Source organism: Chanos chanos, chromosome 4 (assembly GCF_902362185.1).
Source record: "Chanos chanos chromosome 4, fChaCha1.1, whole genome shotgun sequence".
In the NCBI taxonomy this organism is placed as follows: domain Eukaryota; kingdom Metazoa; phylum Chordata; class Actinopteri; order Gonorynchiformes; family Chanidae; genus Chanos; species Chanos chanos.
The window spans coordinates 19,973,649-19,987,104 of record NC_044498.1 but is presented as its reverse complement, the minus strand read 5'-3'; the positions used below and the strand labels follow the sequence as shown (position 1 = coordinate 19,987,104).

The window sequence follows — 13,456 nt, the reverse complement described above, 5'->3', positions numbered from 1 at the left end:
AGAACTAGCACTGGGAAAGAAATGTAAAATATATGTTCTCTCTTACAGTGCAGTGAAGAAGTCTTTCTTCAAACCGCTACGTAATATGTGATTTCAAATTAATCTGTTTCACACTGAACACACATTGTAAACAAGCCCCATTTTATATAAATTAACTGATAAACACAAACTTGAGGGAAGATACTGTCAGTTCACACTGTCAGTGTGTGGAATGGACATGATTTTTCCAATGCTGCTCTTTCTAGAACTCTAGTATTAGTGCTGCAACATTATGGTCAGTTTTTTCCTCATCTCATCAAAGAGGAGCTGTCATACTACAGTCGATGAATATGAATTGAGAATAATCAAAAAGCTTACTGTAAAAGTAACGCTAGTTTAACTACAGTGCAAACAATTAAACAGACGGCAAAATTCATTACATAAACAAATAAACAAAAATTAATCTGAGTCACTTCTCCTTATGCTGCTTGTGTAATCCACCTAGGAGAGACCACAGTTAACACTGATTCTCCGTTGTGTTTGCTTACTCTAACATATGAGGTTTATTTAACACTGTTGACATATTAACACTCTCCTACTCACATACACACACACATACATGCGTACACGCACACACACAAACTAAAATCACACCCATGCACAATCCCTAGATGTGACTGTATCTTAATTTAGATGGCACTGTTTCCCAGCAGCCCAAGTGAGATGTAGCATTGGCCCAAATGAGTCAATTACAGTTGTTTACTGTGATTTCTATGGGATTCTTTTCTGTCTTACAATGATAATAAAAATAATGAAACCGAGTCCATCAATTACAACAACAGCCTGCAAACAATATTTTAGTGTGTAATCTCTATCTGTCGATCTGTTTCTGTTTGCAATTCTTACTTTCTCCTCTGGCATGGGATTTCTCTCTCTCTCTCTCTCTCTCTCTCTCTCTCTCTCTCTGTATATATATATATATATATATATATATATATATATATACATTTATATATCCACTGTATACACACACACACACACACACACACACATATCTCCTCTTCAAATGCTGCTGGAGGGAAAGATGCAAATCTTTTATGAGTCTTCGTTACGAACTTTTATATGAAAAGGACTCCAGGGAGCTTCAGGGTCCCCTGGCAACACCTGACTAATCTCTATATACCAGAGCAATCTACAGGCTACTGCTGTCTGCTCCTAACACCCATCAAAACCAGCACAAAATTTACAGACACTATTGAAATCATGTACAACCTGTGTTCACTGCTTGCTGCCTGGTAATGAATCACTTTGATTACCGTAACTTATGAAATCTGAGAGAGCCCTGTGTGCTAAATTTCTCTAGGTACAAATAAACTTTGCCTCCTCATTCACCATGCCAATATGGCTCCACATTACATAACTTCCTCTCTGCTTTCTAATTCTGCGTGTCATATTAAGCAATCATTACTGTATGGTCAGCAGTTTAAAGGCTGACTGCATATATATGTTAAAAATTTCTTTCTGCTGTCCAGTGTACCATTCAGAGTTCTAGAAAAGTTTCCCAGCACTGTTTCCCAGCAGCCCAAGTGAGATGTAGCATTGGCCCAAATGAGTCAATTACAGTTGTTTACTGTGATTTCTATGGGATTCTTTTCTGTCTTACAATGATAATAAAAATAATGAAACCGAGTCCATCAATTACAACAACAGCCTGCAAACAATATTTTAGTGTGTAATCTCTATCTGTCGATCTGTTTCTGTTTGCAATTCTTACTTTCTCCTCTCCAGTGTACCATTCAGAGTTCTAGAAAAGTCAAGTCCTTGAAATCCTGTGCTTTAAATAACTTATCACTGCAAAATGAGACCAATCGATGTCGTGTCATGGTTCTAAGCATAGGTCTGAAGTGTGGAGTCTGAATCTGAAGACCCTACAGACTGGCAGTTCCACACAATATATCTGTTTCGATAAAGTCCTTTTTTACAAGTAGCTGATTTAAAATTGTATTCTGTGTAAATCCAGAGAGACACATTTTCCAGCACCTGGAAGAAAGCTGTCTACTGCCTGACACAAACTGATCTCAAAGGATACATTGATTGAATGCAAGAGATTTTCCAGATGATCTGGAAACACAGGTCACGCAGGACAATAGGCTGCAAAATCTTCAACTTACATATAAGAAAATGCTATGGAGACACAAAAAAAAAACCCAAAGCTAAAATAGTTGATGATTTACAGCCATACGTCACAGATGCCGCAACAACCAGGATCTACATCAGACAAACATAAGTTTTCGTTTTTTGTTTTTTCCCAAAGAGCATTTGAGTTTTATTGCATAGAGTCACTATTCAAAATATAGGCTATTACAGAGTTAAGCCGAAGGGAAGGACTCTCCTGAGGTCTTTTCCCCCTGGCAAATTTGATGCTGGATGCAAATCAGCCGTGCCAAACCAATTTGAAGCACTGAACTAATCCTATGTGTCCAAAAATATTGATAAGGACAAAAGAATAGCTTGGAATGTAAAATAGTGTCTCAGGAGGTTAGAGCACCCTTCCTGAAACCAGATCTGGGGCTTTCAGTATTGCCTTTTGTTTTGAAAAGCAATGTAGACTCAATTCATAATATCGAATCTTCGAGAAAGTCACCAGAAACTCTCTGCATCTTTGCTTTACATGGTGCATGCGTAAAATCCCTCTGGATTTTGCTTATGCCTTCTTTGTTACAGAGAGATTAAAATTTAGCATAGCAACTCCTCTCTTGTCTGAACATCAGCTGCCACATGTCCATGCACGAAATGAGATTTTGATTTTTTTTTTTTTAAATTCATGATCCAAAACCTGGCATTAGACAAGCATGAAAAGAAAAAAAAAAAAGAACGATTAGCTGATCTTAAAATACCCTCGCCTTGCTTAAAGGGTCGAAGCCCTGCTATTTACAATGTCTCCGACTCCTAGATCAATACCTGTCACTTAAAAGCAATGTGGATAGTGGAGTTACATCACAACAAAACAGGTAGGATCAATAGCCTCTCTTTGCCTTAATCCTTTGACAGCTGTACTCCACCTCCCACTTAGAGAGGAAGAATGTAGCGACATATTGCATAATTTGTACAATTCATCATCTGTGCTTGGCCTAAAGCACAAGAGGGATTTGTTCCTTATATTTATGTGCATTGGCAGAAGGGAAGCTGTGCTTTGTGTAATTCAGCAGGCTCTAACTTTGTCATAAGAAACCAGTTAAAAGAGTGTTATCAGAGGAGAACAGGGAGCAGTGAACATTAACTTATGTAATTATGCAGCATGGTCCTTGTCACTGTTATTATTGGGTATTTTGCCCTTGCCGACCATTTCCCCTAAGTACAGCAAACCTAATTTAAGAGTTTAACATATGCATAACACAGTGTCACCACTCATTTACTCATTGTTGTGTTTGTGTTTGTGTGTGTGTGTGTGTGTGTGTGTGTGTGTGTGTGTGTTTGGGCATGTGTATATGTGAGAGAGAGAGAGAGAGAGAGAGAGAAAGAGAGTGTGTGTGTGTGTGTGTGTGTGTGTGTGTGTGTGTGTGTGTGTGTGTGTGTGTGTGTGTTTGCACGTGTGCATGTGTGTCTGTGTGTGTGAAATTTTGATGTTGAAGACTCCATCTGGAGCTCCCCAAATTCTAACCCTGACATCAAGGCTAAACAAAACACCTTCATGTGGCAGGAGAGGCAGGAGAGGCATGAGCCTTGATCCCCTGCCCTAAGTGGAAACTCACAGGGAATGCTGTTAACAAGCCCATCTGGGGAAAAGGAGCTTCATTGGTAATTAGTCAGATGCCCAGGTTCTTACAGCAGATCAATGCTTAGACAAACAGAGAAGGCATCCCTGTGCTTCACTATATCAACGAGCCGACACATAGCCTGCATTTATGAAGACAACATGCTATTGACTCAGGAGGAAGCAAAAAGATCAGATGCATTTCTGTTACCTACACAAAAAACATGCACAAAACTACACAAATGCTACCATAATCCCCCGTGGTGATGAAGTTTTGATGTATGCTCATGTTTCTAAAATAATAAAGTCCACCAAGACTTGCTATGTTTACATGACTGTAACATTTCAGGACTTGGTTACTCCTCGGCTCCAGATAACCTTTTCCATTCTTTCTTGTGAATCCATGCATGATCTTTGTCTTCACATGGGTAAAGCTCTGGCAGTGCCTTCTGCAGTGTCAGTATGGGTTAAATCAGGAGTGAAGAGGTGAGCCAGTCAGTTTATGTGGAGCCTGAAACCAGCCAATCACTATCAGGCTCTGAGGTGGCTCTGAAGTCTCAGGGGCACAGTGTGGATGGCTTGGGTGGCACAGCTAGATTATGAGCATTTGGAGAAATGGGCAGGGACAGCTTATGGTCAGCACATTCTCCATGTGGCACAATGAGGGTGTGTGTGTGTGTGTGTGTGTGTGTGTGTATGTGAGTAAGTGAGAGTGCAAGAGAGAGAGAGAGAGAGAGAGAGAGAGAGAGAGACAGAGAGAGAGAGAGAGAGGGAGAGAGAGAATGACAGACACAAGATGAAAAAAAATGAGAATGAATGTATCAACATTTATACAAGGTAAACCTGAGAACCATAAATTCGACACTGCAATTCTTAGTATTGGACAACAGACTGGACAATGTATTTAAACTTAGCCAGGGATGACCAGATAAGCATAGGCTTTGTTACATTCCTTCAGTGCAGAAGCCTGTACCAACCAAATTTAGGAATCTTGAAACATGCATCAAACATCCCTGTAAATATGAGACAGCCAGAATGATTCTGACTGCCTCTGACCACCTTACCACAAAATCTATGATTATCAGACCTGACAATTCAATGGATCTTACTAAAAGAACGGCGTCGCGTTTGAGCTGGTATGTGACGTGGCACTATTAGTGAATGCTCTGCGACACTATGACAATGCAAGATGATCTGAGTCACTGAAGGAACCAGTCATGTGCCTAAAAAAAGCCATCAGAGATCCAGAAGGTAAACCTCAGAGGAAAAAGAGACTTGTTATAGAAAATGAGATCAGGCAGGATGTTTTGTGAGTGCTCTGAGACGAGAACAGATGTTCAGCCTGGGTGTTCACACCCTGGGAGTTTTGCAGACAGCGGGGATAACTGATCCTGATGTCACTTTACGTGATGTAATTCTCTGAGACATGCATCCACACCTTCTTCAATTAATTACTGCTTCAGATGACACTCAACTGAGCCATGTGAAGAACTCCTCTACTTCATAAAAGGAGCTTTGCATTCAAAACCAAGACTGCAGCTAGGAATGGAAAGAAGAACACACACAGGAGCCACAACTCAGATCATCACTGATCCACTGATCACTGATGAGTTTCTCAGGGGGGACAAAGCATACAAAATCCCTGGGGCACATGAGGAGTTCATTTGGCCTTGCGCGTGTTTAGTCTGCCACAGGCTAAGCTCTGTTGAGGTAATGCAGTGAACTGGTCAGACAGGATGGGGAAGGGCCAAAGTGTAGTAATCAGCAGAAGTTGTGGATGTAATCCTGAGTACAAGAGACTGTGGTCAAAAGGTAGCACATTGCCCTGAGGAGGCCAGGAGCAAAAAGTAGCACTAGCCTTACTCAGCAGAAAGTCCTCTTTCAGCCGCTATTAAAGTGTAATGCTACTGCACAGCCAGCTGAGGGGTCCTGTTGGATGACTAACGATAATAATGTGTGTATGTGTCTGTGTGTGTGTGTGTGTGTGTGTGTGTGTGTGTGTGAGAGAGAAGAGGGCATACTGTTATGTAATTCGTATGTGTTTTATTAACTGCATAGGACAGGTCTCCCTGAGCCCGGTGGTGGAACAATTCACAAACACACACACACAGACACAGACACACATACATACATACACATACACACACACACACACGGGGAGGGGGGGCGGGGGGGGGGGGGGAGGGGTGCACATAGAACAGCCATCATTTAAACCCTGAAACAGACAATGAATAAACACAGGGCCACAGAGGAAGACAGCAAAAAGAAAGGATGAAATGCAGTGCAGGGGCATGTCACAGCACTATCGCACTAAACCAGGGCAGGATTAAGAGACTGAAGCTTTAGCTCTGGGATTAGCCAATTTCAAACTATCGTAACAATCCTGTTTCACACAATATCACCTACTCAGATTTAACACGCTGACCCAACATATACAGTGACGGAAGCCTCCTTGGTTTAACACAAAAATGCTGAGGTTTAAGACTAATGACTAATCCTATTACATGCTGGACACAAACCTTGGAATGATCCAGAAAATCCAGACATTGGCCGTAGTTCACTTTATTTTCTCAGTAATCCAACTTTATCCTATGTTGTTTTTGTATCCTTCCCATTTAATGAAGTTCAGTTTAAGAATATGGTACTGAATGTAAACTGGAACATCGTAATGAACACAGACAAAGGCAACACAATGAGAGGTCCTGTCTTCCACCATCAGAGCAGGCACAGGCATCACAACATCAAGTAGCAGAACACTGCAGTCAGCACAAGCTATTCAGGCAGCCAATGGGGAACGGGGCAGACGGAGATGAAACTTGCCTTCCCTGGTGCCTAAGACAGGCTGCTGCAACTCCTGTGTGGGTTCTTCTCACTCACCAACTCCCCCCAGCCCACCCCAAATGGTGCTAGTCACAGTTTACCCAGCACTCAGCCTCCCTTCAAGTAGCTGTTAAAGAAAGCCCTGGGCTCCAGAGAGTCACCAACACACTTTCACCCCTACAGCTGGGGCAGTGATATTTCAGGGTCTCCCAAAATGCAGGCCCCACTCAAGCCTATCTCTGATGATGATCCAGAGTGACTGCTACCAGTGGGGAGTGCTACTACGTCTTAAGGTAGTTTAAGGACAACACAACACAAGTAGAAACACAACAGCCTAGTACAGATAGCGTTGTAGATTGCTGATTTGCAATCACTCGTAAAAAACATCTAAATTGTACAGAAAATGTACAAGTAACATTTTCTATAAATATCCTCTTGAAAAGCTTGTTTACATAATGCTTCTCATAATGCATGAAATAAAGTATGGCATAGGTATTAACTGATTTCACATAACCATTTACTTACTAATGCTTTAGACACCAAAGTTCTTTAGTGAACTGTAAGAAATCTTTACAAAAATACAAGACAAATTTATACTCCCTGGCTCTCAATTCTCTAATTAACACACATACGATGCAATGACACTTCACCTTCTAAGGAAATATGATACTATCTCTTAATGCTACACAAATACAGTTGTAATGGTTAAGGCTTCTAAATGTGCTTTTTAACACATTATTAATGGCATATATTACAACTGCCCATAAAAAAAAATAACAGACAAGTTCTGGAAGATTCCAACAGAAACTTACAGCCCACCATCATCATGGCCACTGAGAAGATCTTCTCCCCGTCTGTGGTGGGAGCAATGTTGCCAAAGCCAATGGTGGTGAGGCTGGTCATAGTGAAGTAGAGAGATGAAATGTAGAGCGTGTCTTTACTTGGGCCTCCTTCCCATTGACCTGAGCCACTGGCATTGTAACGGTATGGTGTGCCAATGCTGATGGCCAATTGGTAGAGCCAGCTGTCTGTCTTGATGGTGTTGGTGGCCTCATCAATGACCTCATAATCACCAATACTGTACCAGATGCAGGCCAGCCAATGAGCTACCAGGCCAAAGACACACACCAGTAGAACAAGTACTGCTGCACCATATTCCAAGTAGTGGTCCAGTTTACGAGCCACACGACCCAAACGTAGCAGACGGACCACCTTCAATGAGCTGAAAAGGCTGCTGAGACCCTGGAGAGAAAAAGGCAAATGCAACATAAAAAAGAGGACGATGGAAGGAGATGGAGATGAAACATAAAAACCGACCTGCCAGAAGCTGATTACCCCAACACTACTACATACATCAAAGTAGTAAGGGGGAAAAAAAACTCTGCAAGCATAAACACAATCTTATTGTAAAAGGACACAATAATCCCCAGGATTTAGACCTTTAAAAGAGGCTCTTTCCGGAATGATCAATATGTGAATAATGCAAAAGAAAGTACAGTATTTTAGCAGTTTAGTTACGATCTCAAATGGTCTCAACGACAAAGATGCAGGAATTTGGAGCTGTCAATATCGGAAAAAAAAAAAATCCATTTGAACAACCCAGAAGATTCTTCCCATGGTTTGAGAAGCACAACCCCCGATCCGTTTAAAGAAAGATCCCACAGGTTTATTCCTACATGAATTATTCCAGTTTGAAGACTAGCTACAGATCCTTGCCTCCTCTCCCTAAAGCTCTTTGATCTTTCACCTTTAATGTCAGAACAAGATGGGAAAGAGTTGTATACACAGTGCTGGTTCCAGATGGTTACAGAGTGCTTCAAATACTCAGAAAATCTGGTTCATTAAAAATCTGGGCAAAAATTACAGACTTCATTCAAAATTGATTATGGACATAGAGTGGCGTGTCAGACAAGGGGGAAAGGCATTGTGAAATCATCAAGCAATGACTGGTCTGGGGCAAATTATTATAAAGACTTTGTCCTAGTTAGAGAGAACTTCTGCATTGGAGCTGTGCGTTTGTTAGAGAAGAAATATTTGAATACGCCCATATTTGCTAAAGACAAAAAACATGCTAACCTGCAGGTGTATCTATCAACTTATCACACATGATTCCAATAAAATTTTGCATTATTTTCTGGCACCAGTGACACTACCCTGATGAAATGTAGAGATCACAAAAAAAAGTAGCAGAATCTTAAAATACATCACCTTAAAGTCATGGTTCAGCTAGTCTCATGGATAAAATGGACTGGTGGTAATTGTGGACTAGCCTGGAAAAAAGTTACTTTTTGGGGAAAGTGAAAATGAGGGGGTTGGAACTACCAGATAATTGTTGCATCTTCAACAGCTTTTTGTATGTGGCAGACTGTCAAGCGGCCTGGAACTGTTTATAAATAGCTTCCGCAATGTGCACCTAACATTTTTAATTAGCATTTCTTCTTCCACGGGCCTGTGCATTTTGTTCCAGCCGTCACATAATCAAAAGGCTAATTTCTCAAACATGCTTTATATTCCTGAAAGGAGTGATTTCCCCCAGACACTAGAGGAGGAGGAGTAAAGCAAAAATAGACATGCACATGCTGATTGTGCAATAACCTGAGGGCTTTATTAGGCTAGCACAGGACTGATGCTAATAATGCTCACAAAGTCAATGGACAAGCTGATCATATGCAACTCCAGGCAATGCTGCTCATAATTGCAATCCTTTCTTTGTAAAATACCATTGATAGGTCCAATTTTCATCTGTGCTTAGTTAGCATTTGGAGAACAATAAGTTGCTGTGTTTTGGGGGGAGGGGGTGTTGTTGTTGTTTTTGAAGGGGGGGGGGGGGGGGCATGGGAATCTTTAGATCCAAGGCCATTTGGGTTTCAAAAATGTGCTTTGACTCTGATTGGTTGATGGTCAGTAGATACACATGAGGAAGCAGTCCCCTTGCACACAATAATAAACAATCATATTGATTAAATTATAAAGTTCTGTAAAGACAACTTAAGTTTGGGGAAACTGCATTTACACTTGCTAATGAAATATACAATATATGGGGGCAGGTTTCAACGGGCCGAAATCTCTCGCTATTAACAGTAAATAAAGAGACACACAAAAGGGTGAAGTATACAAACCAGTATTAATAATAACATGTCAGCAGTGGTTCCTGTTCAATATTGCACCCTGCTGGGCAGAGAGGAATCCTTTTTAAAATGGTTCCACACAACTACTTCAGCATAACAGAAAGAAAGGAAATCAAGCTACCGGCAGCACTGAGTCTTCAGCTCGTGTGGCATTCCTGGGTGAGTTAGCGGTCGTTGGCATATGTCCAACTGTTGAGGGGTCCGAGATTGGGTCCTGAGACACAAAGATAAACTTGTTTCAGACCACTACATCACACCAACCACCCAAACTCATTTCAGACCACCCAAACGCAAGTAAGTTACATGGAAAAAGAAATAATCAGAGATGCCAGTTTAACAATTTACAGTGTCACAAACCACATTACTTTTAAACATCAAAAATGTTTTTAATACTTTTTGAGACTTCAACCTTTTTGAAATGTAGAAAATATTCATGCATGTGATGAGGTTGACACTTTAGAGAATTATACAGCAAGGGAAAGAGGTATAGGTGAACAAATGTGTACTAAAAGGAGCCTGACCAAAGTAACACAGCTTCATGTTTGCTGTGATAATTTGGAACAGATGGTGTGAATTATCTGTCAGCTATTATAACAACAGTGAGCAAGGCTTGCTCTTTTTCCAGTTATAGATAGTGGGCAGTTGTGATTTAGCAGTTTGAAATGTTCACATGCTTTAGCTGCACTGACTCAAGCTCCACATTCAAATTCAAGAGCCAAATAAACTGAAAACACCAATTTCAATGGCTTTTTATTTGACTCAAGCACTGAAGGTGACTCACTGATGAATATACTTATATGCTTTCTACATTTGAGCAGCCAATTTTGGTAATGAAATGATTTTGGAATTAGCAGGGCGGGGGGGGGGGGGGGGGGGGGGGGGGGATCACATTAGCTTTGTGGTTTTGTTTCCTAATGTGGTTGTTTTAACTGTAATCAGTCACTAGCCGTCTTCCACAGGTACACCTTCCCCAAGGTAGCCCGGACAAACAGCCAAGAGCCATGTAGTTGTGCAGTACCACGCTGCCAGGGAAACAACTTCGTCTGCCGTGCATAATATATTTTAGCGATACATCTGAAAGCCGCTTGAAAGCATTTCAGAATTACATGTTAATAAATGCAGCTAGGTTGTTGTCTTTTAGCATTTTGCTGCCCCAACCCGACTCCTCCCCCCCACCCATCCCCACCAGCCCTTTCCCCCCCTAGCCAACCATCATCAATAATTTACTCTCAGCTCTTTAGAGAAGGAGAGCAAGAGAGAGTTTCTTTGGAGAAGGAGAGCGAGAGTCGCTTATGCAATGTTCTGACTCTTCAATTATGTATCAATACTATAGCCCTGATACCGAGCTACAGTAAAGCCTAGGTTCAGTTGAGGAAATGGTTAAACAACCACAGCCACAAAGCCACAGGGGAGTTTTCATGAGTCCGGAGGTAGGTGGGAAAAATGGCTACAAGGATACAGAGATGTACTGACATACTGACAGCAATGTCCCTCCGAAAGGCATTTTCTGACAGTTACGTGTCGTGACGGGTGACAGACAGCTGTGCTTCGGGCGACAACATGCTTTGGTGACATTATTAATTAAATATTTCACTTTCGGTTAACAAAGTTTAAACGGGCGTGAACAATCAATTTTCCAAATGATGTTTGACGTGAGTTTTGTTGCCTAGTGTCACTTCTACAAAAGCCAACATAAGGCTATGAAGCACAATGGAATATCAGTGTAAAAGCAGCCATTCAAAGGGCCATTGTGGTTCACAGAGAAATGTGGAACTTTGTCAAAGTGTACAACATTGCACCGGATGACACCTGTCAATTCAGTGAGTGTAACCACGGAGGTCTGGCTTCCCATCACCTCTATAATAAGCCAGAGGGGGGGTTCTGAATGGAAAGGCAGCACATGACATTTTCACAGCAGGTATTCTCACAGCCCTTCGCCTTTGTGCTTTTCATAAAAATCAGATCTGTGAAAACATATGCACACACACAAACATGTACAAAGACACAAACAGACATGCACATGCACAAATACACAAACATGTACAGTGACATAAACACCCATGCACACACACAAACACACAAATGTGTAGAAAGACATAAACACGCATGCACAGCACACGTGCACACAAACACAGAGACACTTTTTTGATGTTCAACTCATTGTTTTTGTCTTTGTCTTCTTTTCCTCTTTGGGTTCCATCCATTTTCAGTCTTCAGCTTTAATACTGAACTTCTCTCTCTGACACATGTCCTGTTATAACCCTTTATATAGTTCTCTCTGGTTTCCCTAATGTCCCCAGGAGATGAATGTAAAGTATGTAGGCTTTGAATATCTTTAGGGCTCTGGCAGCATACATAAAATCAGTTTAATTAAGTCATCCCCAGTCTTCAAAAAATACATATCCCACATATACAACTCCACTTTAAAATAAATAAATGAATAATGAACTTCATCTTGAGACAGACTAACTGATAAAGAATTCAGCGGAGATGATAATACCAGCCTGAGGCAGAAGGAAAAGTCAAAGAACTACAAAAACACTACTAAGGGCATTATTATCATATTATATCTCACAGAATCAAAACAGTGGGTATTTTTGACAATGTCTTTAAGATGACAAAGCTACCGTTTTGACATACAAGAGCTTTATTTTCCGCTGTATGTGTGGACAGATCTAAACTCTAAAGAGCATCAGTATAGTATGGTGTGGAGGTTTCAGAGCCGGGTGTGTTAATGTATTTTAATATAACTGTTTGTGCATTATGGTTTTACGGTGTGTCTTAGTCTCAAAGCTCCGTGAGTAAAAAGCTCCAAGAGCCTCCAGTGTCAGACTTTTTACAGGTTCAGAGCGGAAGAGCCTCATTCTCAGTTAACAGGTTTACAGCTCTTGAATTGCAGACACAAAACAATTTTCTTGTTACTGGTTGTGTTTTTGGCATACTCTAAAGGGATTTAAAATAAATTAGGTGATTATACTTGGGGAGAAAAAAAGATATCATAACCCATTATTAAAATGTAAGATGGTGAAAAAAAAAAAAAGCAATTAAAGCATGGGAGTTCATGATGAGTTGAGTTGAGATCTTAGTCACATACACTGGTCAGAGAGTATTAAAACTACAGTTTCAAAAAACTCATTTTGTCTACACGTGTTGTGCATGAGGAATGGCAGCAACCATCCAGACGATACCATGAATGATAGTATAAAGAAAAATCTAGTTCTGAATTCTATTAACTGTTTTCGATGTTGGAAAATGCCGTTCTCCAGAATACATTTAAAGTTATGGTCCAATAGGCCATTATCATTTTGAAGCAATCAAGCATTCTATAGAATTATATGAAGTTTATGAAATATCGTCCTAATCCCATAAACAATTTTCAATCCATCAACAGCATACACTGGGCCTTTATTAGCAATCTTATCCAATATCCTTGACAGGAGGGGAAAATCAATGAAAAGAAATGACTCGCGGCTGTATATTCCGCCTCCCTCGGATTCTCGGGGTAGCACACCGATGCTTAAGATGTACTGACATTGCTGACATTCCAAAAACTGGTAGATTAACAGATTTTGGAGCGTTGCTCCTTTGTTAGAGAACAGGGGGGAAAAGGGGACATTGACTTCCCCCTAAATACAACAGAACAGTGGCCATACATCTTCTCTCTGAATACACAGGTTACATCCAGTCTGACCAAAGCCCAAATTAATCCAGTCTGTCTTCCTGTGTGTGTGTGTGTGTGTGTGTGTGTGTGTGTGTTTCTGCATATCCAGTCTGC

At 40.9% G+C, this 13,456-nt stretch overlaps 1 protein-coding gene across 1 annotated transcript in view; it reads right to left on the bottom strand.

The window, feature by feature from the left end:
* kcnh5a (potassium voltage-gated channel, subfamily H (eag-related), member 5a) overlaps positions 1 to 13,456 on the bottom strand; it is a 67,216-nt gene that overhangs the window by 31,150 nt on the left and 22,610 nt on the right. Inside the window, exon 7 of the mRNA XM_030771626.1 lies at positions 7,366 to 7,795. Coding sequence (XP_030627486.1) covers positions 7,366 to 7,795 — 430 coding nt within the window. The remainder of the gene's footprint in view (positions 1 to 7,365; positions 7,796 to 13,456) is intronic.